The sequence below is a fragment of the Geotrypetes seraphini genome, chromosome 14 (assembly GCF_902459505.1).
Source record: "Geotrypetes seraphini chromosome 14, aGeoSer1.1, whole genome shotgun sequence".
Classification (NCBI taxonomy): domain Eukaryota; kingdom Metazoa; phylum Chordata; class Amphibia; order Gymnophiona; family Dermophiidae; genus Geotrypetes; species Geotrypetes seraphini.
In genome coordinates, this window is record NC_047097.1 from 67236355 (window position 1) to 67262971 (window position 26617).

Sequence of the window (26617 nt, forward strand, 5' to 3'; positions counted from 1 at the left end):
ATCTTTGCACTACTGATCAATTGTGTCACAATCAGCCCAAATCTACCCTATTTTGAACCAACACAATTGGGTAATTGCACCTCTATGGACTGTAGCAGATGCTGGACAAGACCTGAGGGATCACAGGCAAAGCAACCAACTGGTTTCCAGTACTGTATCTAACAAATTACTTTTTTTCATCATGGACCAACTTCATTTGCACAATGCCATTAATTAAACATGTCTGCTTCTACAGCATATACACCCATGTTCTGTTATGAAATGATTAGAATAGTTGACTTCAGGGTCATAGGCCTAGATTCACTAAGGGCACGGATCGGATCCAATCCGTGAGGGATCCGATCCGGGTCCGGGGGGCTGATTCACGAATCGTCCTCATGCAAATGAGGGCGATCGGAATCACGCCCCCAACCAACCGGCCGGATCGCTCTGCAGTGATTCCAACACAGAGTAGCAACCTTTTTTTTTTTTTTTTAACTTTTTAAAAACTTTTTAGCCAGCCCATGGCTTTAATCCGCTTTAAACCTGCGGGTTAAAACCACAGGCTCCCACTGCGGGGGAAGGCCAGGGTAGAGAGCAGGAGAGTCCGGGGCAGAGAGCAGGAGATGCAGTCGGAAAGCAGTGAATAACTGGTCCCCAGCCGCTTGTTTGCTGATCGGCCAGCCCAGTCGATGTTGCAGTTTTTGGTTAGTGAATCGCGGCCTGCCTACATTTGAATGCCGTTCCCCCTCATTTGCATGCGCAGATCGGAGGATGATCGGGACAGAGGTTAGTGAATCGGGTCAGAGGGAAATCAGGTCGCAAACCAATCGGTTTGCTTAGTGAATCTAGCCCTTAGTTCTTCTGGAGCTCTTCAAGTTTCTTTAAAAAATTATACCGCCTGATCAGGCTTCTAGGCAGTGTACATTAATCTATAAAAACAATCAAGTTAACAAACATATTTGGGGAATAATTAACCAAACAGACAAACTTGTACAAAAGGAAAAGAGGGGTCAAACTACAATATTATAGGAAAGAGACACTGAAGGAAAGAACAAGAGGTAGGGGAAAGACCAAAAGAAGACTTTAAAGAAGAATCAGGTTAACTAGGGAATTTCACAAGGTGGATAGATTAAGCTCTGGGGAAATGACAAAGCGAGGGATAATGCATACAAGGATTTTATTTTCAGACACCTGTAATACTTTCACACAAAGTGTACCAGCTGTTAAAAGAAGATGTACAGTCCGTAGGTAAAAGCCCTTTAAAAGCAAATTTCAAATGGCAACTAGCCAGAGTTTCCCTTTGAAAATTTGCTAAATGAACCTTCAAACCACACATCCTCCTGAAAACCGCCCCTAAATTTATGAAAATCAACTTCTCTGGTGTATCCATGGAGAATGGCTATCACGTCAACTTGAAAATACAAGACTTTGGCATTGTAAACTCAGTTATTTATTATTTCATTGCCTGTTGATTCAGACCTTTTGGAAATCTATTTGGAGCAAAATTACTTCCATTTTGGAAGTTCCTATTTCATTGTCGTATGGGACTGTCTTATTTGGTACTTCTACAATGCCTAAGAGTTCACGTGATGAGCATAAAGACAGACTCCTTCTTGTAATGTCAGGCGTAGGGTTACAGTTAATTGCAAGAAATTGGAAGAATTGGGATTGACTAAACGTCGCATTCTGGTGGGGGACTTTGTGTCTATACTATAGATATGAAAGAATAATGGCGAAGCAAAAGGGTAATTGCCGGAAATTTACCAAATTTGGAGCCCGTTAGATTTGTTTATAGTTACTTATAGTGCTTAATGGGTAAACCTATCAGATTCATATTATTATTGATTTTGTTATTCTTCATACAGGGGGGGTTTCATGAATACTGAGTAGTTTGAAAGTGTTGGTTGTTGATTTTTGTTGAGATATGTTGTTTCACTTTCTCCGTACATAAAACCAATAAACACTTTTTTTAAAAAAAGGAAATAACACATAATTGGAAGGACTGTAGAAGACTGAATTATTGTTTTTGGTGGTCTTCAGTTTGTCATGTGTATAAAATGGAAAGAGCGTTGGCTGTTCAAAAAGGTTATTATAATAAATTTAAGGATGTGTGGGGGACCTTTATTAAATTATAGTAATGAATAAGTTACACTTTTCCCAATCTTAATACACATGTGGAATTGGGGGGGGGGGATTTCTTGTTTTTCCATTAAGAATATATAGATGATTGTCGTAAGATATTATTTTCATGTGGTACACGGACAAGAGGACATGGTTTGAAGCTAAGGGGGGACAAGTCCAGGACAAATGTCAGGAAGTTCTGTTTTACGCAGCGAGTGGTAGACGCCTGGAATGTTCTCCCAAAGGAGGTTATTAAGGAATCCACTGTGCTGGGATTCAAAGGCAAATTAGATGCACATCTCCTTACGAGAGGCATAGAGGGATATGGGTGACTAAAACTACATCAGGTGTATACCTGACTGGGCCTCCGCGTGTGCGGATCGCCGGACTCGATGGACCATGGGTCTGATCCGGAGATGGCAGTTCTTATGTTCTTATATATTTAGTTGTATATGAATTTGGGAGGGGGGTGGGGTTAAATCTTCTTGGTGTAAGTGATGTATTATATTTGGTTGATATTTACTGTACACTTGATGTAAGTTTAAAAATGAATAAATAAATTATTTAAAAAAAAGAAAATACAAGACTAGATTTACTCACCGAGAGCCCAGAGAATTCTAGGCAACTTTGTGAGTACTTTTGTGACCTGCAGCCCAACTTGTTAACTATTTCTTCCCCTAACCTTATTTGTGCCATTCGTTCCCCTTCCCTCCACCCTTTATTTTTATCGTAACCTGCCCATTTCTTTTCCTACCTCGTTTCCAAATTTGTTCATTTGTTGGTTATAATTATGCGTTTTGATTATTTTGTTCCCTTCCCCCTTGTTACTTTACTTTTGTCTTTACTTCCTTTATTTTTTTTAAGTGATATTTTTATTGTAAACTGCTTATATTTGCAGTATATTAAACTTGCCATTAAAAGCTCATTAAAAACTTTCTTTTTCAAACAGTTAAGAGTTCCACATGGAACTCAGAGCGGTGCATCGCAACGCCTAAGTCGAGGAACCTAGTGGTCTTTTACAACACTTACCCGTAAAGAAGGCATGGTTAGGGGTGAAGAATAGGCGTAGTGTGACTTAAGAGGTGCTAGGAGTCTGTTAGGCGCTGCTAAATTAGACCAGGAAAATATACTTGGCCTAATATACCGGCGCCTAGCGATGCCCAAGTCAAGTTAGACGCCGTTAGGAGTGATTCTGTAAATGGTGCCTAGCGCTTGATTGACAATTGTGCCAACCAGTGGCTATGAGATAGGCGTCACTTATAGAATCAGGCCCTTAGTTTTTGATAAGATCACGTTTCTGTTTTAAATGACTTGAAAATACATCCCAATCTTCCTTCCTCACCAACTGACTCCTGGTTCTCCTTCCTTGAGCCCTCATCCCCTTCCCTCATCTTCGGTGACTTCAATATCTACGTCAATGACCCCTCCGTTCCAGGTTCTTTGCTCTAATATCCTCATTCAATCTCCAGCTGTGCTTCACCACCCCTATACACCAGAACAAGACGCTGTCTGGACCCAATTCTTTCCTCCAACTGCCCGACCACTAAATTCTACAATACCTCCCCCTCACCGCCCTTCACTTGTCCCTTCTGCTAACCTCTCCTCAACACCTGCCACCTTCTCCTCCTTCTCTGAAATCACCAAGAAGGAAACCACACATCTTCCCTCATCCTCCAAACCCCCTCCGATCCGATTCCTACTCACCTCTATCTCACCCACTGCCATCCCTCCTATCTGTCACATCCTCAACCTATCGCTCTCCACTGCAACTGTCTCTAATGCCTTCAAACATGCCGTTGCCACATCCCTCCCCAAAAAACTCACTTGGCCCCAAATGCTCCTACAACAATCACCCCATCTCCCTCCTCCCTTTCTTATCCAAGTTACTTGACTGTGCTGTTCATCACCATTGTCTGGACTTCCTCTCATCCCAAGCCATTCTTGATCTGCTTCTGTCAGGCTTTCACCCGCTGCATTCCACGGAAACTGCCCTTACTAGTTTCCAATGACCTGTTCCTTGCCAGATTCAAAGGCCTCATCCTTTTCGATCTATCTGCCGCCTTTGATACTGTTGATCACCGCCTAACTCCTTGATACATTGTGTTCGCTGGGATTCCAGGGTTCTTCAATCACCTGGTTTTATTCCTCTCTCCCCCAACGCACCTTCAGTGCATGCAACAGTAGTTCTTCCTCCATAGCCATCCTGCTATCAATTGGTGTATCTCAAGGCTCTGTCCTGGACCACTCCTTTTCTCAATCTACAGCTGTTCACTTGGAGTGCTGATCTCCTCCCATGGTTTCCAGTATCACTTCTATGTCAACAACTCCCAGATCTACCACTCCGCACCAGATATCTCTAAAACCCAGACCCGAGTCTCAGCCTGCCTTTTGGACATTGCCGATTGTAAGTCCCACCGCCCTCTAAAATTGAGTATGCCTAAAATGGAGCCGCTCATCTTTCTGCCTAAACCCACCTCCGCACTTCTCCCATTCTCCGTCTCTGTGGACAACACTCTCAACATCCCTTGTCTGCTTGCAATCTTGGGGTCATCTTTGACTTCTCTCTCTTGTTCTCCGCCCAGATACAACATATCGCTAAAACATGTCGCTTCTTCCTTTAAAATGTTACCAAAAACCAACCCTTCCACTCTGAGCACGCTACCAAAACCTTTATCCATGCTATTATCACCTCGTGCTTAGATTACTGCAACTCACTGCTCTCAGGTCTTCTGCTCAGCCATCTTTCTCCCTTTCAATCCATCCAGAATTCAGCTGCATGAAACATATTCTGTGAGAGCCGCTATAATCAGGTTACCCCTCTCTCCCAAAGTCACTTCATTGGCTTCCCATCCATTTCTGAATACAATTCAGTCTTCTTACTGACCTACAAATGCCCCTCACTCTCTTTACTTATCTCTCCCCCCCCATGAGCTCCACTCAGCTGGTTAAGTCCTTCCTATCTGTGCCCTTCACCTCCTCTGCCAACTCCAGACTCCGTCCCTTCTATCTTGCTGCACCATATACCTGGAACAAACTACCCAAATCCCTACCGCGGGCTCCATCTGACAGTGCTCAAGTCCAAGTTAAAAGCCCACCTTTCTACTCCTAACTCCTCTCACCTTAGGTTCTGCATCCCCAACCCTTTATGTCATGTCTGTCTATCCGAGTTAGATTGTAAGCTCTTCTGAGCAGGGACTGTCTATTAAATGTCACAATGTATGCCTTTCAGCGCTATAGAAGTGATAAATAGTAGTAAAGCAGAGAAAGTACCTGAGTATAATATATGTAAACTGCTTTGGTTGTACCCAAAAGGCAGTATATCGAATCTATTGCCCCTTGATACTTGCAAAACAGAAAATCTACCAGGATACCCAGAAAGCAGAATGCAAGCATTCTTCAACTAGAGAATAAACCTATACTTGCTCCAGGCCTACAACATGCAAACAATGGTATTTCTCAATACTATGATTCATACACATCTGTCCTATTAACATATATTTACTTTTTCTTTTCTTCAGGATCCACAGGAATAGATTTACTGAGCAGTTCAAAGTCTTCTTCATGCTGAATGATTGCTTTGACATTGACCTGTACGCCAGATATCTTGATTGTAGGGCCTTTTCTCTTCCCAGGTCCTTTTCCTACAGAAAAACACACGTTTGGGTGTTTGAATTCTTACAGCTTACTAGTCATTTGTATATTTTTAACATGTAAATCAATCAATTCTAGGTGATCGAGGGATAAAAGGGGTGCTCTGGAAAGACAAGATCATAGTGAAGAGATTGAATGAATTCTTTGCTTTGGTCTTCACCAAGGAAGATGTGGGGGAGATACCGGTGCCAGAAATGATATTCATTGCAGACAAGTCAGAGAAACTGAAACAAATCTCTAACACTGAATGATATAATGGGGAAAACTGACAAATTTAAGAGTAGCAAATGTCTGGACCAGATGGTATACATTCCAGAGTACTAACAGAACTGAAAAATGAATTGTAGAGCTATTGTTATTAATTTGTATCTACGGCATCTTTAAAATCCAGCATAGTACCCAAAGATTGGAGGGCAGCCAGTATAACTTCAATTTTTAAAGAGTTCCAGATGCCAGCAAAATTGTTAGAGACTATTATAAAGAACAAAATTACAAAGCATACACATAAGCATGGAGTAATGAGACAAAGCTAATATGGATTTAGTCAAGGGAAATCTTGCCTCACCAATGGTTCAATAGAGATGATCATAACAGCATGAATGAAATTTAGAGTTTCACTGGGGCTACAACATAATGACCCTACTTTACTTGCCTTCACTGGGGGTTTCTTTCAACTGTTCCTCAAATTCCTGCATGGCTGAAACACAGCTATTGTGAAGCTGTTCGCCCAACCGCTTCAAATCAGCTACAGACTTGTCTACCAACTCTGCATCTCGGGCAATGCATTCCAGCCTGAAATATAGAAACCACACACCTTATCACCAAGTCCACGTCATTAAGACCGTACAGCCATTTTGCTTGCAAAGTGCTTTCTACTTACCGTTCCAGTGGTGAGCCAAACTTCTTATAGGCCTTGATAAACCTAAGCAATAGATAACATTCATAAAATAACTTAGCTACTATTTTTTAAATCCCCAAAGATATAAATTCTAGTATAAGGTCATAATTAGGCGCCTTGGTATCTAGGTGAATTTAGCCTAATCCTTACAATTTTATATGTAGAGATAACTTAGGATAAGTGAATAACGAAAGATTTTGGTTATCAAATGCAAAACAGGCTGGCCCAGTGGGTCCCTATGTTGGACCTTCTTGAGAAGGAGAAGCTATCATGATCATTGCTTATGGTTAGTAATCAGATTCAGAGCTCATTACTGCAGTATTCCAGGAGGAGGTCTGGTATATGCCCTTGTCCAAGGATGGTCACTGCAATGACCAAACTAGGTGTCGGTCGGGAGGAAGGAACAATATAAACAAGAAGGGACCATATAAAAGAGAGGGAAATTCCCAGGTCTTTGTGAATAAATAAATATTCATAATGCCAAATCCTAGCTATGGTTTCAACTGAACTAGAAGTATAAAGGAACAGGAAATGAGAAGCAAATTATTTGAAAATAAAATATCACCCTACATAACAATTTCACATACAGAGATGCAGAATCTGTGGCACATCAACGCATTTTACTGACACTAAATAATAAACATGTTAAGTTCACCTCCTGATTTCTGCATCTGTAAATCCTTCCACCATATCCTTCCGGACACTCCTTGGACGTCCCCTGCGCTTTGGCCTTTTTTCATCATCACTGTCTTCTGTCTCGCTCTCGGACCCGGATGACCTCTGGGCCTTTTGCTTTGACTCCACGTCGGACTCGCTGTCATTTGCCTGTGTCTGAAAGTCAGTGGAAGAGCATGTTTTTGACATATTAACATCTGCCAAAGGGAAAGTGGAGAAATGTGAATTGGTTGCATCATTCTGAGAAGAGGGGATGCACGCTGTGGAGATAGACCTTCATGAAGGTTAGTAAGTAGATGGGGAAAAAAACTTTAAAAAGGTTAAAAATCTTCTCCACACTTAGTAGTAAGGTAAGAATGTACCTATATTGAAAGAGCTGTTTCCAAATGTTCACCCCTTTACCTTTTTTGTTAAGCTTCTAATTCTGGGCAACATATATATTTCCTCTAACTCCTTCTGCCGTGCTTCTTCTTCCACTTTCCTTCTCTGCCCCTCAGGAATGATCTCATCCCACTCTTTATGTGGCCTGCCTTCCAGGTCAGGCTCCTCCACCTCCTCCATGGTTGCAAAATTGGCCACCTGAAAAAAAAGCCACATAGTCAGTGGCTGCACAGATATACTTCCACTTAAATGAGATTTCAACGGGTCCTTCAAAAACATATTTTTTGCACAGCTGGACTTTTCAAGCTCCCAAGATTTTCAGATTCATATGCAACTGTTTCCAGGGAAGGGAAGGGAGAGGATTTGGATTTAGCTCATGCCTTTTTATGTTGTAGATGAAAGGTACTACAGGTATTCTCTTATCCTTGGAGAACTTACAATCTAAGTTTGCACCTGGGTAAAATTGCTTGCCTTTAAGATCCCGACAGGCAACGCCCCCCAACTGCCTAACAGAGTTGGCTATTCTACTCCAGAGCGCCTCCAACAGATACTCCACCAGAAATCTTTTCCACTTACAATTACTAGCATGCAATAATATAACGTCTACCAGGCAAATTATCTTATCCATCCAATATCAATTAGCAAAATGTTGGAACCAACTATCACTTACACTACGATCTTGTGACCACCATCTCAGATTCAGAAAACTTCTAAAAGCATTTCTGTGTACCAAGACAGGGAGCTAATCCTGAAGTAACTAAAATGGTAATTGTAAAAGCGTAATTCTAGACTGTTTAATGCAAGGTCGCCCAGCGTCAGTCCTTGAGGGCCGCAATCCAGTCAGGTTTTCAGGATTTCCCCAAGTAATTTGCATGAGATTTGCATGCACTGCTTCATTTGGGAAATCCTGAAAACCGACCTGGTGAGGGCTGAGGTTAGACGCCCCTGGTCTAATGCAACTCCGAGACATAACAATGAGCCAATGATGACTTACTTGACCTATTAGTAATTATGACCTAACTGTATTAACAACTCTACTGATCTACGTGCACTAGCAACTCTATTGAATGTCCATGTCAAATTGTCCATTGTAACTTCCTGGAAAACTGACCCAACCTCTTGTGATGTAATCCGACCTTGTCCTGAATAGATAAAAGCAGAATAGAGAACCTGATTAACATAACATCACAAGAAGACACAGTGGGGTTTGAACCCGGCTTTCCTAGTCTTCAACCTCTGTTCTACCCGTTCTCTAACTTCTATCCTTGAAACTAAAGCTATCACAACCCTTGTTCATTCGTTGGTCATTTCTCATCTTGATTACTGTAATTCTCTTTATAATGGAATTCCCCAAAAAGAATTACGGCGTCTACAGCTCATCCAAAATACGGCAATAAAACTTATTCATAAGATAGGGAAATATGATCATGTCACTCCCCTTTTGAAAGAAGCCCACTGGCTACCCATCGAACACCATATTACTTATAAAACACTCATGCTAGTTTTTAAAATCAAACTCTCGCGTCTTCCACCCTTTCTGGATAAACTCATCATCCCTCTCTGCCCTTCCCTGACTCTCAGATCAGAACCTACTATCTGTCCCCTCCATCAAAGAATTCTATTACACCAGGAAAACTATTTCTCCGTAGTCGCCCCAACTTTATGGAATGCTTGCCTTCCCAACTCCGCCATGAAAATCTTCTTGACAAATTTAAGATTAAACTAAAAACGTTCTTATTTCAAGATGCATTCCATAGCTCCTAATCTTCTCATTTTCAAAAGTCTACCAACCGCTTTTAAGAAGTGACCCAATCCCTAATGTTTACATCCCTTTTCCCTTCCTTTTCTTTTTAATACAATTTTTTTTTCCTCCAAACAATGTAATTATCTACCCCCCCTTTTCCTTGTACCCCCACTTTCATGTTTGTCTTTGTAAAATGTCTCTTAATGTTCACTCTTCCCCCTCCTATAAGTATTATTTTAATCTTTTATTTTATTTTAGCATTGTAAACCGGCTAGATACTTGTCGATGGTCGGTATATTAAAAATAATAAAACTTGAAACTATTCTTTAACTTTCCACTGCCTAGGTAAAGTTAGGTTACACATTTGCTATATCACGTTTCAAGAACCATGTAAGCTTAACTCTCCTTCTGTTATATCTGTTTGTTGTAAACACATTTGAAGCATCATTTGCTTATCAAAGATTCAAGATTTGGAATGGTCTACCTTATTATTTGAGGCATCTTGCATCTTACTTGCAGTTTAGGATAGCATTAAAGACTTATATTTTCTCTGTTTAAGATTATCATCAATGATGAATTGAAGGACTAATATCTGTAGTTCCTTTGCCTGAGGGTAATTTATATTGTAAACTGCACTGAATCCTTGTTGAGACTTGCAGAGTGTAAGCGATGGTACCTCTGATTGGGTTATAATGCTTAGCTTCCCTGAATCATCTTCTATTACAGGCAACTCAACCACTAGGTTTTGGCTCGTCTTCCAGGAACTTGGAACAAGTCTTTCCCAGACTCTTGACCAACTAATCTAGCTCTTTACCAAACAGAAGCATGTCTTTGAAAGAAAACTTGCTCAAGGGAAGACCAGCCCCTGAGCCACAAGGACATCTCAGCTGCTACCCACCAGAGCCATCGACTAAAGAATGACACAGGGATAAGTATACATGGTTAACCACAGGGTGAGAACAGGACAGAGCCTGTGGCCACGGTGACAAACTGTGTCGCTGTGTCATTCTCTAGTTTACTCCAGAGCTATCCTATCCCACTATCCCATCAAAAATTGTAGTTTTCTCTCTTACCCTGTCTTATTTCCCATTTCTACCCCACTAATATTTCTTCTCCAACTTTACTTAAAATGATATTAAACTGTAAACTGCTCAGATGTGCTTCTAAGGGTGATATATGAAATCCAAAATAAACTTGGAAACTAGACTAGCCTTAAACAGGCTGTTCCAACTAGATGGAAAAAATTCTAGAATCAATATGCAAAAACATAACACGTCTTAGACAACTGGCAACTGAATTCAATGATTAAAAAGTGCAAAACTGCATTTGGATTTCAATGAACTACTGTTACATGACATCATTTGTGTCTTGTTTGCCTTCGATGTCTGCTGATCAGATTGCTTCCACCTGCAACGTTTACGATATTAGTATTAAGAGAAATCTGTTGTGTTTTATTATGTTTGTGTTTTAAGACTGTGTATGTCATTTTTTGTACATCACTTAGTTTTAAGCGCTTCATAAATTTTTAAAATAAACAATTCTTCATGAATACACTGCTATGGAGATTACTATTTGCTATTTTTTGTTGGTTAAAGCTCTCACTGCCCTAAAAATGATCATGTCAAAGGAAACTAAAGGAACAAGGACGACAACAGACCACTACATGTGAACACCAATTCTGGTTCCAGCAGGAAATCTAAGCACTATTCTGTAATTGCACACTTTAAGTAGCATGACATATAAAAGCAAAGGGGGGGGGGGAGAGGAGGCATACATAGGTGTGTCCCTCACTTACTTGCATAATTTACAGAATACACTGCATCCCTACTGCATTTACATGATTGTAGCTATGCCAGGTCTTTGTCTGGTGCAACTGTGGTTGTGTAAATGTAAGGTACACTGATAATGAGCTACTCTTTTGTTCTTTAAGAGAATCTGGGCACCCAGATGCCATTACAGTAAAACCTTGGATTGCAAGTAACTTGGTTTGCAAGTGTTTTGCAAGACAAGCAAAACATTTTATTAAATTTTAACTTGATATCCAAGCAATGTCTTGCAATACAAGTATACACAGTATGCCGATGGTTCTTCTCTCTCTGACGCTGCGGGAGTGTAGTGACTGTTCTAAATGAGCGAGATCTAGCAATACAAGTACATATATTATTTTGTTTTAAAGTTTTGGGATTGTGGAACGAATCGTCTGAGTTTCCATTATTTCCTTTAAGGAAATTTGCTTTGATATACGAGTGCTTTGGATTACAAGCATGCTTCTGGAACGAATTCTGCTTGCAAACCAAGGTTTTACTGCACTTGCAGGATCAGAGCACATAACTAGAGGTGGCCACTTATAGCCCCCTTACTCTCCGGACTGTGCGTCTGTTGTGATTCTTATCTTGAAGAGATTACACCAAAACAATACTGTACTATCAAAAGAACTCTGTTAAATAATAGATTTTCAGACGTTTCCATTACCTATGAATTTCCATCCAAGCAAACGAACACAAAATGTAAAAGGATTTTCCATCATTTTGCTATAAATCAATGGACCTACGAAAGAATATAATATGAGACCAGAACACTTCAGCTCAATTTACAAGGCATATGCCGACCAGTTGATCCAACCTGCTTCTCAGACAATGTCCTGTCAGAATCCCAGACTTTTGAATTCATTGTTTCCGCACCTTGAACTGCGAAAGGAGCTCATCTGTGGCACTCAAGCCCTGCTCATTCTCCCGTGTTTCAGCCAGGCGCAGAATCTCATCAATGTCCATCTCCTGTCAGTCCAAAAAAATATTCAATAATTAAATGAACCGAAGTGCTCTTACAAAAGACAACCACCTTCTCTAATATCTACCAGTTGGCTCTAAATAAATTTACTGATGTTTCAATGAAGCAAAAGAAAAACAAATTAAATGTTTATTTGCTGAAGTTCTTGATCTCACTTGTTTGTGGGTGGCCCAGACTGCTTCTGACTCAGGACACAGGAAGTCAATTTGACAATGGTGACTGTTAGGGTAGGGGAGAGTGCGTTAACGTCACTGCCAAACCTGCTTCACTAAGCCATTGTCTTGCAATGAGAGAAAATGGCACTTGGCGCCAACTGTATGCGATCTGAAGAAACATTTCTCTGTTCCACCCAAGGCAAGTTGCATTTTCAATTGCTAGTTATGCTCAACATGGTACTACAACTACTACTTATCATTTCTATAGTGCGTCTAGAGCAGTGGTCTCAAACGCGCGGCTCACCAGGTCCTATTTTGAGGCCCTCGGTATGTTTATCATAATCACAAAAGTAAAACAGAACCGTTTCTTGATCATATGTCTCTTTAGCTATAAAGCACAGTTACTTACCGTAACAGGTGTTATCCAGGGACAGCAGGCAGATATTCTTAACACATGGGTGACGTCACCGACGGAGCCCTCGGTACGGACCTTTTAACTAGAAGTTTCTAGTTGGCCGCACCGCGCGTGCGCGAGTGCCTTCCCGCCCGACGGAGGAGTGCGTGGTCCCCAGTTAGGATAAGCCAGCTAAGAAGCCAACCCGGGGAGGTGGGTGGGACTTAAGAATATCTGCCTGCTGTCCCTGGATAACACCTGTTACGGTAAGTAACTGTGCTTTATCCCAGGACAAGCAGGCAGCATATTCTTAACACATGGGTGACCTCCAAGCTAACAAAGAGGGAGGAGGGATGGTTGGCCATTAGGAAAATAAATTTTGTAACACAGATTGGCCGAAGTGTCCATCCCGTCTGGAGAATGCATCCAGACAGTAGTGAGTCGTGAACGTGTGAACTGAGGACCAAGTGGCCGCCTTGCAGATTTCCTCGATGGGCGTGGAACGGAGGAAAGCCACAGAAGCAGCCATAGCTCGGACTCTGTGGGCCGTGACAGATCCTTCCAGTGAGAGACCGGCCCGAGCATAACAGAAGGCAATACAGGCAGCAAGCCAATTTGAAAGTGTCCGTTTGGAGACAGGACGGCCCAAACGGTTGGGATCGAAAGACAAAAAGAGCTGAGGGGATGTTCGGTGAGCTCTGGTACGATCAAGGTAGTAAGCAAGGGCACGCTTACAATCCAGCGTGTGCAACGCCTGTTCTCCAGGATGCGAGTGAGGCTTAGGAAAGAAGACGGGAAGCACAATGGACTGGTTGAGGTGAAAAGCTGAGACCACCTTGGGAAGGAATTTAGGGTGGGTACGCAGAACAACCTTGTCATGGTGAAAAACAGTGAACGGTGGGTCGGCAACCAGTGCATGCAGTTCGCTAACCCTCCTGGCAGAGGTGATGGCAATTAGGAAAAGCACCTTCCAGGTAAGAAGCCTGAATGAAGTTGTGGCAAGAGGCTCAAACGGAGGTTTCATAAGGGCAGAGAGAACCACATTCAGGTCCCAGACGACGGGAGGAGGCTTGAGAGGCGGTTTGATGTTGAAGAGCCCTCTCATAAATCTTGAAACCAGAGGATGAGCCGTGAGGGGTTTTCCGAGAATAGGCTCGTGAAACGCAGTGATGGCACTGAGGTGGACTCTGATGGAAGTGGTTTTGAGGCCAGCGTTGGACAGCGAGAGCAAATAGTCCAAGACAGTTTCCACCGCCAAAGAGGTGGGTTCTTGATGATGCCGGAGACACCACGAGGAGAATCTGGTCCACTTCTGATGGTAACATTGAAGAGTGGCCGGTTTCCTGGAGGCGTCCAAAATGAGGCGGACCGGTTGAGATAGATTCTCCGGAGAGGTCAGCCCGAGAGAAACCAAGCTGTCAGGTGGAGGGAAGACAGGTTGGGATGTAGTAGAGACTGATTCTGCTGTGTAAGTAGCGTAGGAAACACAGGAAGAGGAATGGGCTCCCTGGAGCTGAGTTGAAGCAGAAGGGAGAACCAGTGTTGACGAGGCCACCGAGGGGCGATGAGGATCATGGTGGCATTGTCCTTGCGGAGTTTGGACAAGGTCCGCAACATCAAAGGAAGTGGAGGGAAGGCATAGAGGAACCGATCCCTCCAGTCGAGCAGGAATGCATCCGGGGCCAGACGGTGAGGAGAGAAGAGTCTGGAACAGAATTGGGGCAGCTGATGGTTGTGAGGTGCTGCAAAGAGGTCCACCTGCGGAGTGCCCCATCGAGCAAAGATGGAGAGTAGAGTCGGAGGGTCCAACGTCCACTCGTGAGGTTGAAGGATGCGGCTGAGATTGTCGGCCAGAGAGTTCTGTTCGCCCTGGATATAGACCGCCCTGAGAAAGAGATTGCGGTCCGTGGCCCAGGTCCAGATGCGCAGAGCCTCCAGACAAAGGGGGCGAGATCCGGTGCCGCCCTGCTTGTTTATGTAGTACATGGCGACTTGATTGTCTGTGCACAGGAGGAGGACTTGAGGACAGAGAAGATGCTGGAAAGCCTTGAGGGCGTAGAATATGGCTCTGAGTTCCAGGAAATTGATGTGATGACGACGCTCCTGTGGGGTCCAAAGTCCCTGGGTGCGTAGATCTCCCAGGTGAGCTCCCCACGCGTAGGGGGACGCATCTGTGGTGATGATCATAGAGTGGGGGGGCAGATGGAAAAGTAGACCCCTGGAAAGATTTGAGGAGTTCAACCACCATTGGAGAGATTGCTGAAGAGATGATGTCACAGAGATGGGATGAGAAAGAAGATCCGTAGTCTGTGACCACTGGTTGGCGAGCGTCCACTGAGGTGTACGAAGGTGGAGACGAGCCAGAGGAAGGACATGCACTGTCGAGGCCATGTGACCCAGGAGGACCATCATCTGTCGAGCAGGAATGGAGGGATGCATGAGTACCTGACGGCAGAGATGGAGCAGGGTCTGCTTGCGATCGGAGGGGAGAAAAGCCCTCATTAGCGTGGTGTCCAGAACTGCTCCAATGAATTGAAGTCGCTGGGTGGGAAGCAGATGCGACTTGGGGTAGTTGATCTCGAACCCCAGGAGGTGGAGGAGAGAGATGGTGTGATGAGTAGCCTGTAGCACAAGTGGAGACGTAGGTGCTTTCACCAACCAATCGTCCAAATAGGGGAACACCTGGAGGTTGTGAGACCTGAGGAAGGCCGCTACCACTATAAGGCACTTGGTGAAGACCCTGGGTGAGGAGGCGAGGCCGAACGGTAGCACCTTGTACTGATAGTGGTGGTGCAGTACCTGGAATCGCAGGTAGCGGCGAGAATGTTGATTGATGGAGATGTGAGTGTAGGCCTCTTTGAGGTCCAGGGAACATAGCCAGTCGTGTTGAGAAAGAAGAGGATAGAGCGTGGCAAGGGAGAGCATTCTGAACTTCTCCTTGACCAGACACTTGTTGAGGTCCCTGAGATCGAGAATGGGACGGAGGTCTCCCGTCTTTTTGGGTACCAGGAAGTAGCGGGAGTAGAATCCCTGCCCCCTTTGATCTGGAGGTACTTCTTCGATGGCATTGAGAAGGAGGAGGGATTGAACCTCCCTCAGGAGGAGGGGGGTTTGAGATGAGTTTGAAGCAGACTCTACGGGAAGGTTGTCCGGAGGCAGAGTCTGGAAGTTGAGAGAGTAGCCGTGGCGGATGATGTTGAGGACCCACTGGTCCGACGTGATGACTTCCCAACGGCTTGAGAAAATGGTGAGACGACCCCCGATAGGCTGTGGAAGAGGCAGCGAGGGTGGATGACTGGCTATGCCCTGGAGAGAAGAGTCAAAAGGGCTGAGATTGTTTAGCAGGCTGAGGAGGCTTGGAGGGTTGGGTGGCCTGAGACCGAGCCTGGGCATGGTGCTGCTGTTGACGGGGTCGCCGAGATTGTTGGGGAGGCGGATTGAGTGGCCTGGCTGAGAACCTCCGCTGGTAGGATGATTGAGGCCGATAGGGTCGAGCAGGCGGAGCCTTCTTTTTCGGCTTGATTAGGGTGTCCCACCTAGTCTCATGGGCGGAGAGTTTCTGGGTGGTGGAATCCAGTGACTCTCCAAAAAGCTCATCCCCGAGACAGGGGGCGTTGGCCAGGCGGTCCTGGTGGTTGATGTCCAGGTCGGAGACTCTGAGCCAGGCCAAGCGACGCATGGCTACAGCCATGGCAGAGGCCCGAGAGGTGAGCTCGAAGGAGTCGTAGATCGAGCGGACCATATACTTGCGCATTTGGAGAAGGCCAGATATGTGCTGCTGGAATAGCGGGACCTTGCGCTCAGGAAGGTACTTCTGGAGGGCAGACAGCTGTTGGACCAAGTGTTTGAGATAAAAGGAAAAATGGAAGGAATAGTTGTTTGCCCTGTTGGCAAGCATGGCATTTTGGTAAAGCCTCTTGCCAAACTTGTCCATGGTCTTACCTTCTCTGCCAGGAGGGGTAGAGGCATAGACACTGGAGCCCTGAGTCTTTTTTAAGGTGGATTCCACCAGAAGGGACTCATGGGGCAATTGAGATTTGTCGAATCCTGGAATAGGGATGACACGGTAAAGGTTGTCCAGTTTACGGGGAGCTCCCGGTACCGTGAGGGGATTTTCCAAATTTTTGTAGAATGTCTCCCGTAAGATGTCATGTACGGGAAGTTTGAGGAACTCTTTAGGAGGTTGCTCAAAGTCTAAGGCTTCTAAAAAGGCTTGGGACTTTTTGGAGTCAGATTCAAGGGGAAGTGACAGAGCAGCAGACATTTCCCTCAGAAATTTAGAAAAAGAGGACTGCTCAGGTTTAGAGGAGGCATCAGGCGCCGATGGTTCCTCATCAGATGAGGAGGGATCCTCCTCGGTACCGAGAGGAGTCTCCTCCCATAAATCCGGATCCCTGACCTCTGGTGCGTGTCGGGACACCGGGGTGGAGGGTGCGGTGTGGTGAGTTTTGGACAAAGATTTACCAGAGCGCACCGAAACGGCACCAGGGGAGGACGATCGGCGTCGTTCTCGGTCCCGAGAAGAGTGCCGTACCGCCTGGTGCCGAGCAGGATCCACTGTGGTTCGAGAATGAACCACAGGATCATCAGGAAGTTGTTGTGCCGAAAGGATCGGCATCGAGGTGTTTACCGGTACCGAAGGAGTGGACACCGGGGGCTCGGTGCGGGGCTCGGGCCGGTCTGGTACCGGAAGGAGCGGTGCCAGGATAGAGGGTAGCAGTTGTTCAAGCTGTTTCTTCAACTGCTCCTGAAGCTGAGTTTGTAGGATGGCCGAGATACGGTCATCCAGGGGTGGCATCGGAACCGCTTTCTTTTTCTTCGGTTCCTTGGATGCCGCTCCACGCCCCGGCGATGAGGAGGCCGATGACGAGGCACTCACCGTTATCGGGGCGGAGCGTTTACGGGACCGGTGCGATGCCGGTATGGACGGTGTCGTCACCGTAGCTGGAGGGCGCTCGAGGGAAGAGGAAGGCTTCTTAGCCGGCTTACCTGGCGCCAGTGGCGCCGATGCGGGATCGGTCGGTGTCGAGCTGGACGGTGCCGATTTCTGCGGTACCGCCGCTGAGGGTGATGAATCCATCGCCGACTCGGAGCCGAAGAGCAGGGTTTGCTGGATTCTTCGGTTTTTAAGAGTACGTTTTTGTAAAGTGGCACAGCGGGTGCAGGAATCTGCCCGATGCTCCGGACCCAGGCACTGCAAACACCAATTGTGTGGGTCAGAAACGGAGATCGGGCGTGCACACCGCTGGCACTTCTTAAAACCGACCTGCGGGGGCATGAAGGGGAAGATAGCCTCCGCAAAATCGAAGTCCGAGGCCTGTATAATGGCAACAGGCCCCGCCGGGGCAAAAACGAAAGAAACAAGAAAAATCAAAGTTTTTTTTTTTTTTTTTTTTTTTTTGTAATTGAAAGAAAAAGGAAACCCGGAGGTAGAGGAAGAAAAAAATATAACAAAAGCGCGAGCGGGAAGGCAAAAAGTGATTTCAACGGCCGTTGAAAAAATACACGCGTCTTCTTCGCTCCGCGGAAACGAAGAAACTGGGGACCACGCACTCCTCCGTCGGGCGGGAAGGCACTCGCGCACGCGCGGTGCGGCCAACTAGAAACTTCTAGTTAAAAGGTCCGTACCGAGGGCTCCGTCGGTGACGTCACCCATGTGTTAAGAATATGCTGCCTGCTTGTCCTGGGATAAATGACAATATTATTATTAAGACTCAGCCAAAAGGAAAGATTTATAAATTATAAAGTTTGACCTCATGCAAAATTGTCATTTCTTTAGTAAGACATTCACTTTTTTTTTCTGAGACCCTCCAAGTACCTACAACTCCAAAATGTGGCCCTGCAAAGGATTTGAGTTGGAGACCACTGGCCTATAGGAAGAGGAGATGCAAATGTTAAGAGCCTTAGCCAATAGGGAGAGGAGGAGGTAGTGGATGCTGTGGATTGGCCATTTGGCCTTTATCTGCCATCGTGTTACTATGTTTCTATAATCATAAAGTTCTATGACATCACAATGCAGGTGTAAAGAGCCTTAGCCTATAGCAGTGATCTCAAACTCGCGGCCCTCCAGATACTATTTTGAGGCCCTCGGTCTGTTTATCATAATCACAAAAGTAAAATAAAACAATTTCTTGATTATCTGTCTCTTTAGCTATAAATGACAATATTATTATCAAGACTTAGCCAAAAGGAAAGATTTATAAACTATAAAAAGTTTTACCTTATGCAAAATTGTCATTTCTTTAATGAGACATTAACTATTTTTTCTGAGGCCTTTCAAGGACCTACAAATCCAAAATATGGCCCTGCAAAGGGTTTGAGTTGGAGACCACTGGAATAGATGTTCATGGTGCCAAACACTTTACAGTACATGTTGATGCTTTCTCTGTCCCTAGCGAGCTCACAATCTTGGGGGGGTGGGGGTTGTACCTGGGACAACGGAGGGTTAAGTGACTTGCTCAGAGCCACAAGGAGCTAAAGTAGGAATTGAACCCAGGTCCCCAGGATCTCAGTCCGCTGAGCTAACCATTATACTACTCCTCCACACATGGTGATTTCCTTTCTTTGATGTGATCCATACTCCACTCCCAGAAAGAGATCTGCAGAGTCTTTGAACACACTCTTTACCTGAGGCTCTGATTCCTCCCCTTCAGGCTCCTTGAACAGATCTGCAGCTCCAAACTTCAGAATGGCAGTCAGCTCTTCTTTGTTAAATGGATTCGAGCTGCAAATATAGGACAATTATCAAATCTAGAGGCATCCAAAGCATTTTTACTTTCCATTCTACCATCACTTGAAGACATATGAAAGCCTTCATTCAACACATTTATATTCAATGCCGAGACTGTTGCAAGTAAACATTTTCTACAATGCCTCAAATGAAACAGTTCTAAAATATGCACTGCATAAAATCCTGTAATATCCTAATTAGAGAATATTTATATTTGATACAATTTAGCCCTGAACAGTGCCTCAAATAACATTCATATTCAGCTGAATAGTGATTTAAATTTGAATATGAAAGATCTGGGGGGGGGGGGGGGTCTACTGTGTTAAATCCTACTGAAATGAACACTTTTGATCTCTGATTTCACGTTACTTATTTTATTATTTGTTATGTTAAAGTTCAACACCCATTACTTGTATTTAGAATTCATATTCAGCGAATGATACTTTTCATTATTTGTATTCGGACAAATAGTAAAATGTTATTCAGTATAGCTCTATGCATACATCTCTTTATGGATAGATACAAGATTACATTACATTAGGGATTTCTATTCCGCCATTACCTTGCAGTTCAAGGCGGATTACAAAAGAGTTATTACAAAAGATATCTGGTTGTTTTCAAGGAAAATACAGAGTAGATCTGGTTGTTTTGGGGTTGGGGGGTTTAGTCAAAAGAAGGAATTAGACTTGCTGTGTTAAGTCTTTTTAAGGGACTTCTTGAAAAGTAGGGTCTTTATTTCTTTTCTAAATGTTTTGTAGTCTGGGGACGCTATCAGTAGATTGGAGATTTGGTTGTCCAGTTTAGCTGCTTGGGTGGCTAGGAGGCCATCATATAGTCTTTTCCGTTTAACTTCTTTGATTGGGGGATGTGAATGGGGTGTGAGTTTTCTTATGTCTGGTTGAGGAGGTTTGTATGAGGCGGTTGCTCAGGTAGGTTGGGCTGTCTCCGTATAAAGTTTTGAAGAGTAGACAATAGAATTTAAATTGTACTCTTGCTGGAATTGGAAGCCAATGTGAGTTGAGGTATGCTTCTGTAATGTGGTTATGTTTCTTCAATGAGTAGATGAGTCTCAGGGCTGTGTTTTGAATTGTTTGTAGTTGTTTTATTAGTGTTGTAGGGCAGGGGAGATAGAGGATATCACAGTAGTCTAGTAGGCCTAGGATTAGGGATGGTACTATGAGCTGGAATTGTGTTTTCTCTCATATAGACTAATAGAAACTTCATTGTGGTCCAACCAGCAAAATCTCTTTATTTGCACTTCTTAAATTGTTAAGTCAGTTTTCTGAGGAATAACACAAAATTCAAGCTTCTACTCATTTTCTTACTTGGAGCTTCCCGAGTTGTTTTCCAGTACTGTTCGTCCAGTGGTATCCATACGCTGAATCACAAGATGATCTAACACCATTTTTTTCTTGGCCCGTTCAATGATGTCTTCTTCCACTGTTCCCTTTGTTACCAAACGGTAAATATTCACCTACAAGTACAGAAAAGAAGAAATTTGGGGGGTCAATGTTCTTTTGTATAGTAACTAAGTAAATGTAACCAATTACTGTACTTAAGTAAAAGTTTTTATACTTTTACTGAAGTAATAATTTTGCCAAGTTTTACTACAGCAGACCCTCAATATTTGCAGGGGTCAGGGGCAGAGCCGGCCCATGAATACTGAAATATCACGGATAACTTTCAGGGCCGGCTCTGACCCACCCCTGTGTCCCAGACCTTCCCCAGACCTTACCTGGGGCGACGCGGGGCAGGATCGATCGTCCTAGGCTCCTGCCCCGTGCAGAGCTATCATCAAAATGGCTGCCGCTAGTTCCCGTTGTAGTCTCGAGACTAGAACGGGAACTCGCGGCAGCCATTTTGATGACGGCTCTGCACGGGGCAGGAGCGTAGGACGATCGATCTTGCCCTGCGTCGCTGCTAGACCACCAGGTAAGGTCTGGGGAAGGTCCGGGATGCAGCGTTTCTAAAAAAAATAAATCAAATCGCGAATAACCGAATCCATGGGTACTGTACTTTTACCTAGTCCCCAGTTTGGCTGTTTCATTTGGTTTACAGAGGAATTGTCATTTGCATTTCTCTTCCACTTTTTCTTTTAACTGGGTACAGGATTTTGATACTGGATTATTTCATCTTAAATTTTGCTGTTCAGTAAATATAGCCTATAAGAACAGCGGAGTTGCCTGTGTATGAACAGGTTCGATGAGTTGGGATCATTGACGCTGGTAGCAAAATTCTCGACAAACTTAAAAAGTATTATTTTAGGCACTGACTTTTTTACTCGAGTAAATTTTTTCATTATACTCTTTACTTAAGTACTTTACCTTTAAGTACTTTAAGCTTAAGTACTTTACCTTTAAGTACTTTACTTAAGTACTTTATCTTTAAGCATTAAGTATTTTACTTTAAGCTTAAGTACTTTACCTTTAAGTACTTTAACCTACTACTTTTAACACTGGCAAACACTTTGTTGACCTTCACTGGAATTTTTCCAGGATATTTAATCCTGGGCTTAGCACTGAATATCTGGTTTATGTGGAGCCAGCTAACACAAAGCCAGTTCAGCCAATATTCAGACCTTAAATGGCTATAGGTTACTGCATAAAGACAGGATTATGTTTTACACGGTCCCATTTATGTGCTTATCCTGACCATTTAAGGGCTGCATTTCGGCACTTAACTGGCCAACTGCTGATTTTGCCCCCAGAATGCCCCCAAAATAGCAGATTTTCTCTTAGATGCCAACTGCTAATTTTCAGCACCACTGAACTGGTCACTGAAAAGATTTAACTGGTCAGCAGCTGTTTCTGTTTGGTAAATCATTCTCAGTATCAACCAATAAGGATCTGCACACAAAGCAATTGCCACCAGAGCATCTCAAATGCAACAGCTTCCTGGAGTGCGCCTTTACTATATGAGGAGGAAAAAGAAAGATTAGGTTCTTACCTCGATAATCTTCTCTCTTGTAGATGTGTCTAGTGCTCCTAAATGCTAGGGTTATGCATCTGAACCCTCAAGTCAGAGAATCTACAAAGAGGTCTGGAAGGGAGGCACAAAACTCGATTCTGTAACCTTCTTAAACAACTTCCAAGACCCAACGGTCTGTACCTGAGACAATTCCGAACAGCTTGGCCCCTGTCCTGGCATCATTATGCTTTCTTGGAGATTGGGGAGGGACAAGAGCCAGAGGCTTGCTGTCTTTTGCCCCTGCTGAACTTCTGCAGGGACCCTTTAAAGGATCTCTGCTTTGCTTGGCCTCCTGCATAAGGATGGAATTTTCGAGACCCTCAAAAATTCCCACATCCTGGATCCTGAGTCAGCCAGGGCCTCCTGTCCGGCAAAGACTTAGGGCAACAGTCCATAATACTGACCATTAAGTCATCCAGACCCTTGCCAAATAGCATCTGCCCTTGAAAGGGAAGCCTTCTCAGAGTGGCTTTAGAGGCTGAATCTCCTGCCCACTGTCTGATCCACAGCATCCACTAGGCAGAGGTAGCAAAGGCCAACATCTTCCTCATAATTCTGATATCATACAGAGCGTTCGCCATATGATTCACCCCAGACAGAAGCATTTGGGGATCTTCAGCATCTTCCGAGGCAAGGACTCGAGATAGATGGAAATGGCAAACCATACCTGTGCCACAAAGGAACATCCCCTTATTCCCTAGGGCCAAAGCTTCAAATTGCCTCTTGAGGATGACATCCACTTTACAGTTTTGGGTATCCTTTATCATCACACCTCTTTCACTAGGCAAGTAGGTTCGTTTGGTTACCTGGGTCACCAGTATATCCACCTTCAGCTGAACAAACAGCTGCTATAAATCCAGAGCCATCAGGTAAAGCTTGGCCATAGTCTCAGCCACTCACAGGGACCCTTCTTACCAACTTTGTGACGTCCGGATGCGAGAGAAAGAACGTGATTGGAGCAAGTGAGCCACTCATTATTGAGGACTGTGACGAGGGAGCTAGAGGAACTTCCAGCTTCAATTCTCATAGCAAAGTAGAAATAATGCCCAAGAGTGCAGAGGCTTTAGACAGCAATTTCTTGACTGCTATTTTCATGCAGAGGAACTGCATCCTGGGACAACAGCAGCATGGAATAGGGCTTTCCATCCTCCCAGTCTATGTCAGCCTGAATCTCCTGGCCCAGCTCTGTGTCTTCGTTTAGTTGGAGCACATGCTGAGGAGAGTGTTCCCCCACCCCACCTCCCCCCCGCACCACTGCCTCTGTCACGCTGAACGCAGATGCTGAGGACCCTCAGCAAGTCAAACAGGCTTATGTTCTTATGTTCACTCTGTATGAGACTCTCAAACTCTGGGGTGAAGCCTTGAACTGGGGATCTAAAGGACCCCAGACTGAAGGGTCCATCCCTGTCAATTTTAAGTAAAATTGAGGGGTTTTGAGGCAGATGGAGGCTTTAGAAAAAAAAAAGATTGTTTAAAATCCAAGATGGCCGCCACCAGTCAAATGCATCATAAATAAATTTTATCTGATCTCCATACTTTCTGCTGATATGTGTGTTCTACATTGGATTTTTTGGTGGACCGTTTATCTTGCTGTTCTCTCAAACCTGGCATGATGCAGGAGTAGAAAGGCCTGACTATAATATCACTATCGATTTTAAGTAAAATTGAGGGGTTTTTAAGCAGATGCAGGTTTTAGAAAAAAAATCATTTAAAATCCAAGGCTGTAGTCAGCAAAATTGCACCAAAAACAGCCCATGGGGACTTACCTGAAGTACAAAAATGGCAGGAAAAGGGGATTCAGAGGTGAGAGATCTTGGCACTGGCTGCAGAAATCTTTAAATTTCAATTCTGGAGACCCTCCCACCCCCGATTTTCCCCTTAGGCTATAAAAGCCTTAGTCACTGTGCTGTGTGCCTGCCTGCTTCAGCTTAGGAATGCAGCTGGAACAAATGGAGAAGAACTCTGCCTCACAGGTTCGCCGAAAAAACTTGGTCTTCAGGCTGCCAGTTGGACCCAAGTCTTACTGAGCCTCAACCCCTGGAAAACCTCATCACTGCGAAGGGACATAAGACCAAAGAGCCAGCCCACAATTAAGCCTGGCCAAGCCGAGAGGGAGCCAAACAGACTGTGCTCAAGCTCCTCATAAATCAGAGATGTAAGCAGCTATGTAGGGGATGGCTCCCTGTGCTCAAAAAGTACAAAAGCAGGCTGGCTAGCTAAGTGCCCTCAAGGGTTGATCCTGCAAGCAGCAGACCTTCCGTAGTGCAAGTTCCAATAAGTGGGAACCTCTGAACGCCAAACCTCCAACCGAACACTTAGAAAAAAAATACTCCAAAACAATAAAACTGCAGGAACACTTCTGAGCAACTTGCTTGCATTAAAAAACTGAGGGGGAAAGGGAGATGGAGGTCAAAAGTTGATTGACAGCATTCTGCAAGCACCTTGTGGGTTCAGATGCATAACCCTAGCATTTAGGACCACTAGACAAATTGCACTAGAAAAGAGCAATAGCACAAGTATTCTCACCTGTTTCTTTTGTCCAATACGATGGGCTCTGGCCTGTGCTTGCAAGTCATTCTGGGGATTCCAGTCTGAATCAAAAATGACCACGGTATCAGCAGAAGCCAGGTTAATTCCCAAACCACCAGCTCGTGTGGATAACAGAAAGCAGAAGTCCTGAATATAGAAAAAAATGTGTCCTTGGTCACTCTATACAATCTAACACTGACTCTGTTATCTGTAGAGACTATTACTTCCCTTCCCTCTAACACTATTTACTAATTGCACTTCACTAATAAAAACATTAGATAGTTCATATGATTTTCTAAGGAAACCACTCATCTTTCTCCATTTATAAGAACATTCTTTCAGCACTCAAAATAAACTATTCTGGTTGGTTTTTTTGTAATGTTGTTTCAATTGCATCAATATAGGAGAATTAGAAAAGGTACTGAGAAGGGTGACAAAAATTAAAAAAGTGCTTAGATGGCTTCCCTATGAGGAGAGGCTAAAATAGCTAGGGATCTTCAGTTTGGTGAAAAGACGGCTGAGGAGAGATATGATAAGAGGTCTATAAAATACTGAGTGGAGTGGAATGGGTAGATGTGAATCACTTGTTTACTCTTTCTAAAAATACAAGGACTAGAGGGCACCAAAGTTACTAAGAAATAAATTTAAAACAATCCGGAGAAAGTATTTTTTCACTCAATGTCTAATGAAACTCTGGAATTCATTGCCAAAGAACCTGGTGAAAGCAGTTAGCTTAGCAGGGTTTAAAAAAAAGAAGTTTGTATAATTTCCTAAAACAAAAGTCCATAAACCATTGCTTATTTATAAGATAAGCAGCATAAAACCTGTTTTACTCTTTTGGAATCTTGCCAGGTACTTGTGACCTGAATTGGCTAGAGCTGGAAACAGGATATTTGGCTTGATATACCTCTGTTCTGACCCAGTATGGCAACTCTTATGTTCAACACAAAATCAAGAAAGACAAAAAAACTCTTATGTTCACACTTAAAACTAATTCATGATTGACAGCCTTAATACATATGGGCCGATAGGTTCTTTCTCATTGTACTAGACCAGTGGTTCCCAACCCTGTCCTGGAGGACTACTAGCCAATCAGGTTTTCAGGATAGCCCTAATGGATATGCATGGAGCAGATCTGTATGCCTGTCACCTCCATTATATGCAAATCTCTCTCATGCATATTCATTAGGGTTATCCCAAAAACCTCACTGGCTAGGACAGGGTTGGAAAACACTGTACTAGAACAGTGTTCTTCAACCACCGGTCCATGGACCAGTTCTGGTCCACAGAAATTTCCTGCCAGTCCACAGGGCTGTCACGTGCATCAGGCCCAAAACAACCGCCGGTCCGCAGACTGATACCGGTCCACAAAATAATTATTTTATTCTGCTGGTCTATAAGTGTAAAAAGGTTGAAGAACACTGTACTAGAAGACACTGATATATCTTTCTCCTTTTTAAGCATCTGCTAAGAATGTACCCCTTTTGTCCACCAACAAACTTTTTCCCAGCAGGACCAAAATTAAGGATCTGAGATATTGTGGCAAAGTGGGATTTGAACTCTAGCTTCCCTGGTTCTCAGAAAATTCTCTTCCCCTAAATAG

At 43.9% G+C, this 26617-nt stretch overlaps 1 protein-coding gene across 1 annotated transcript in view; it reads right to left on the bottom strand.

Annotated features, from left to right (window-relative positions):
• CHD2 (chromodomain helicase DNA binding protein 2) overlaps positions 1–26617 on the bottom strand; it is a 186355-nt gene that overhangs the window by 45621 nt on the left and 114117 nt on the right. The window contains 9 exon segments of the mRNA XM_033920273.1: positions 5606–5744; positions 6407–6546; positions 6635–6676; positions 7308–7483; positions 7730–7906; positions 12134–12226; positions 19416–19512; positions 20844–20992; positions 25012–25161. Coding sequence (XP_033776164.1) covers positions 5606–5744; positions 6407–6546; positions 6635–6676; positions 7308–7483; positions 7730–7906; positions 12134–12226; positions 19416–19512; positions 20844–20992; positions 25012–25161 — 1163 coding nt within the window.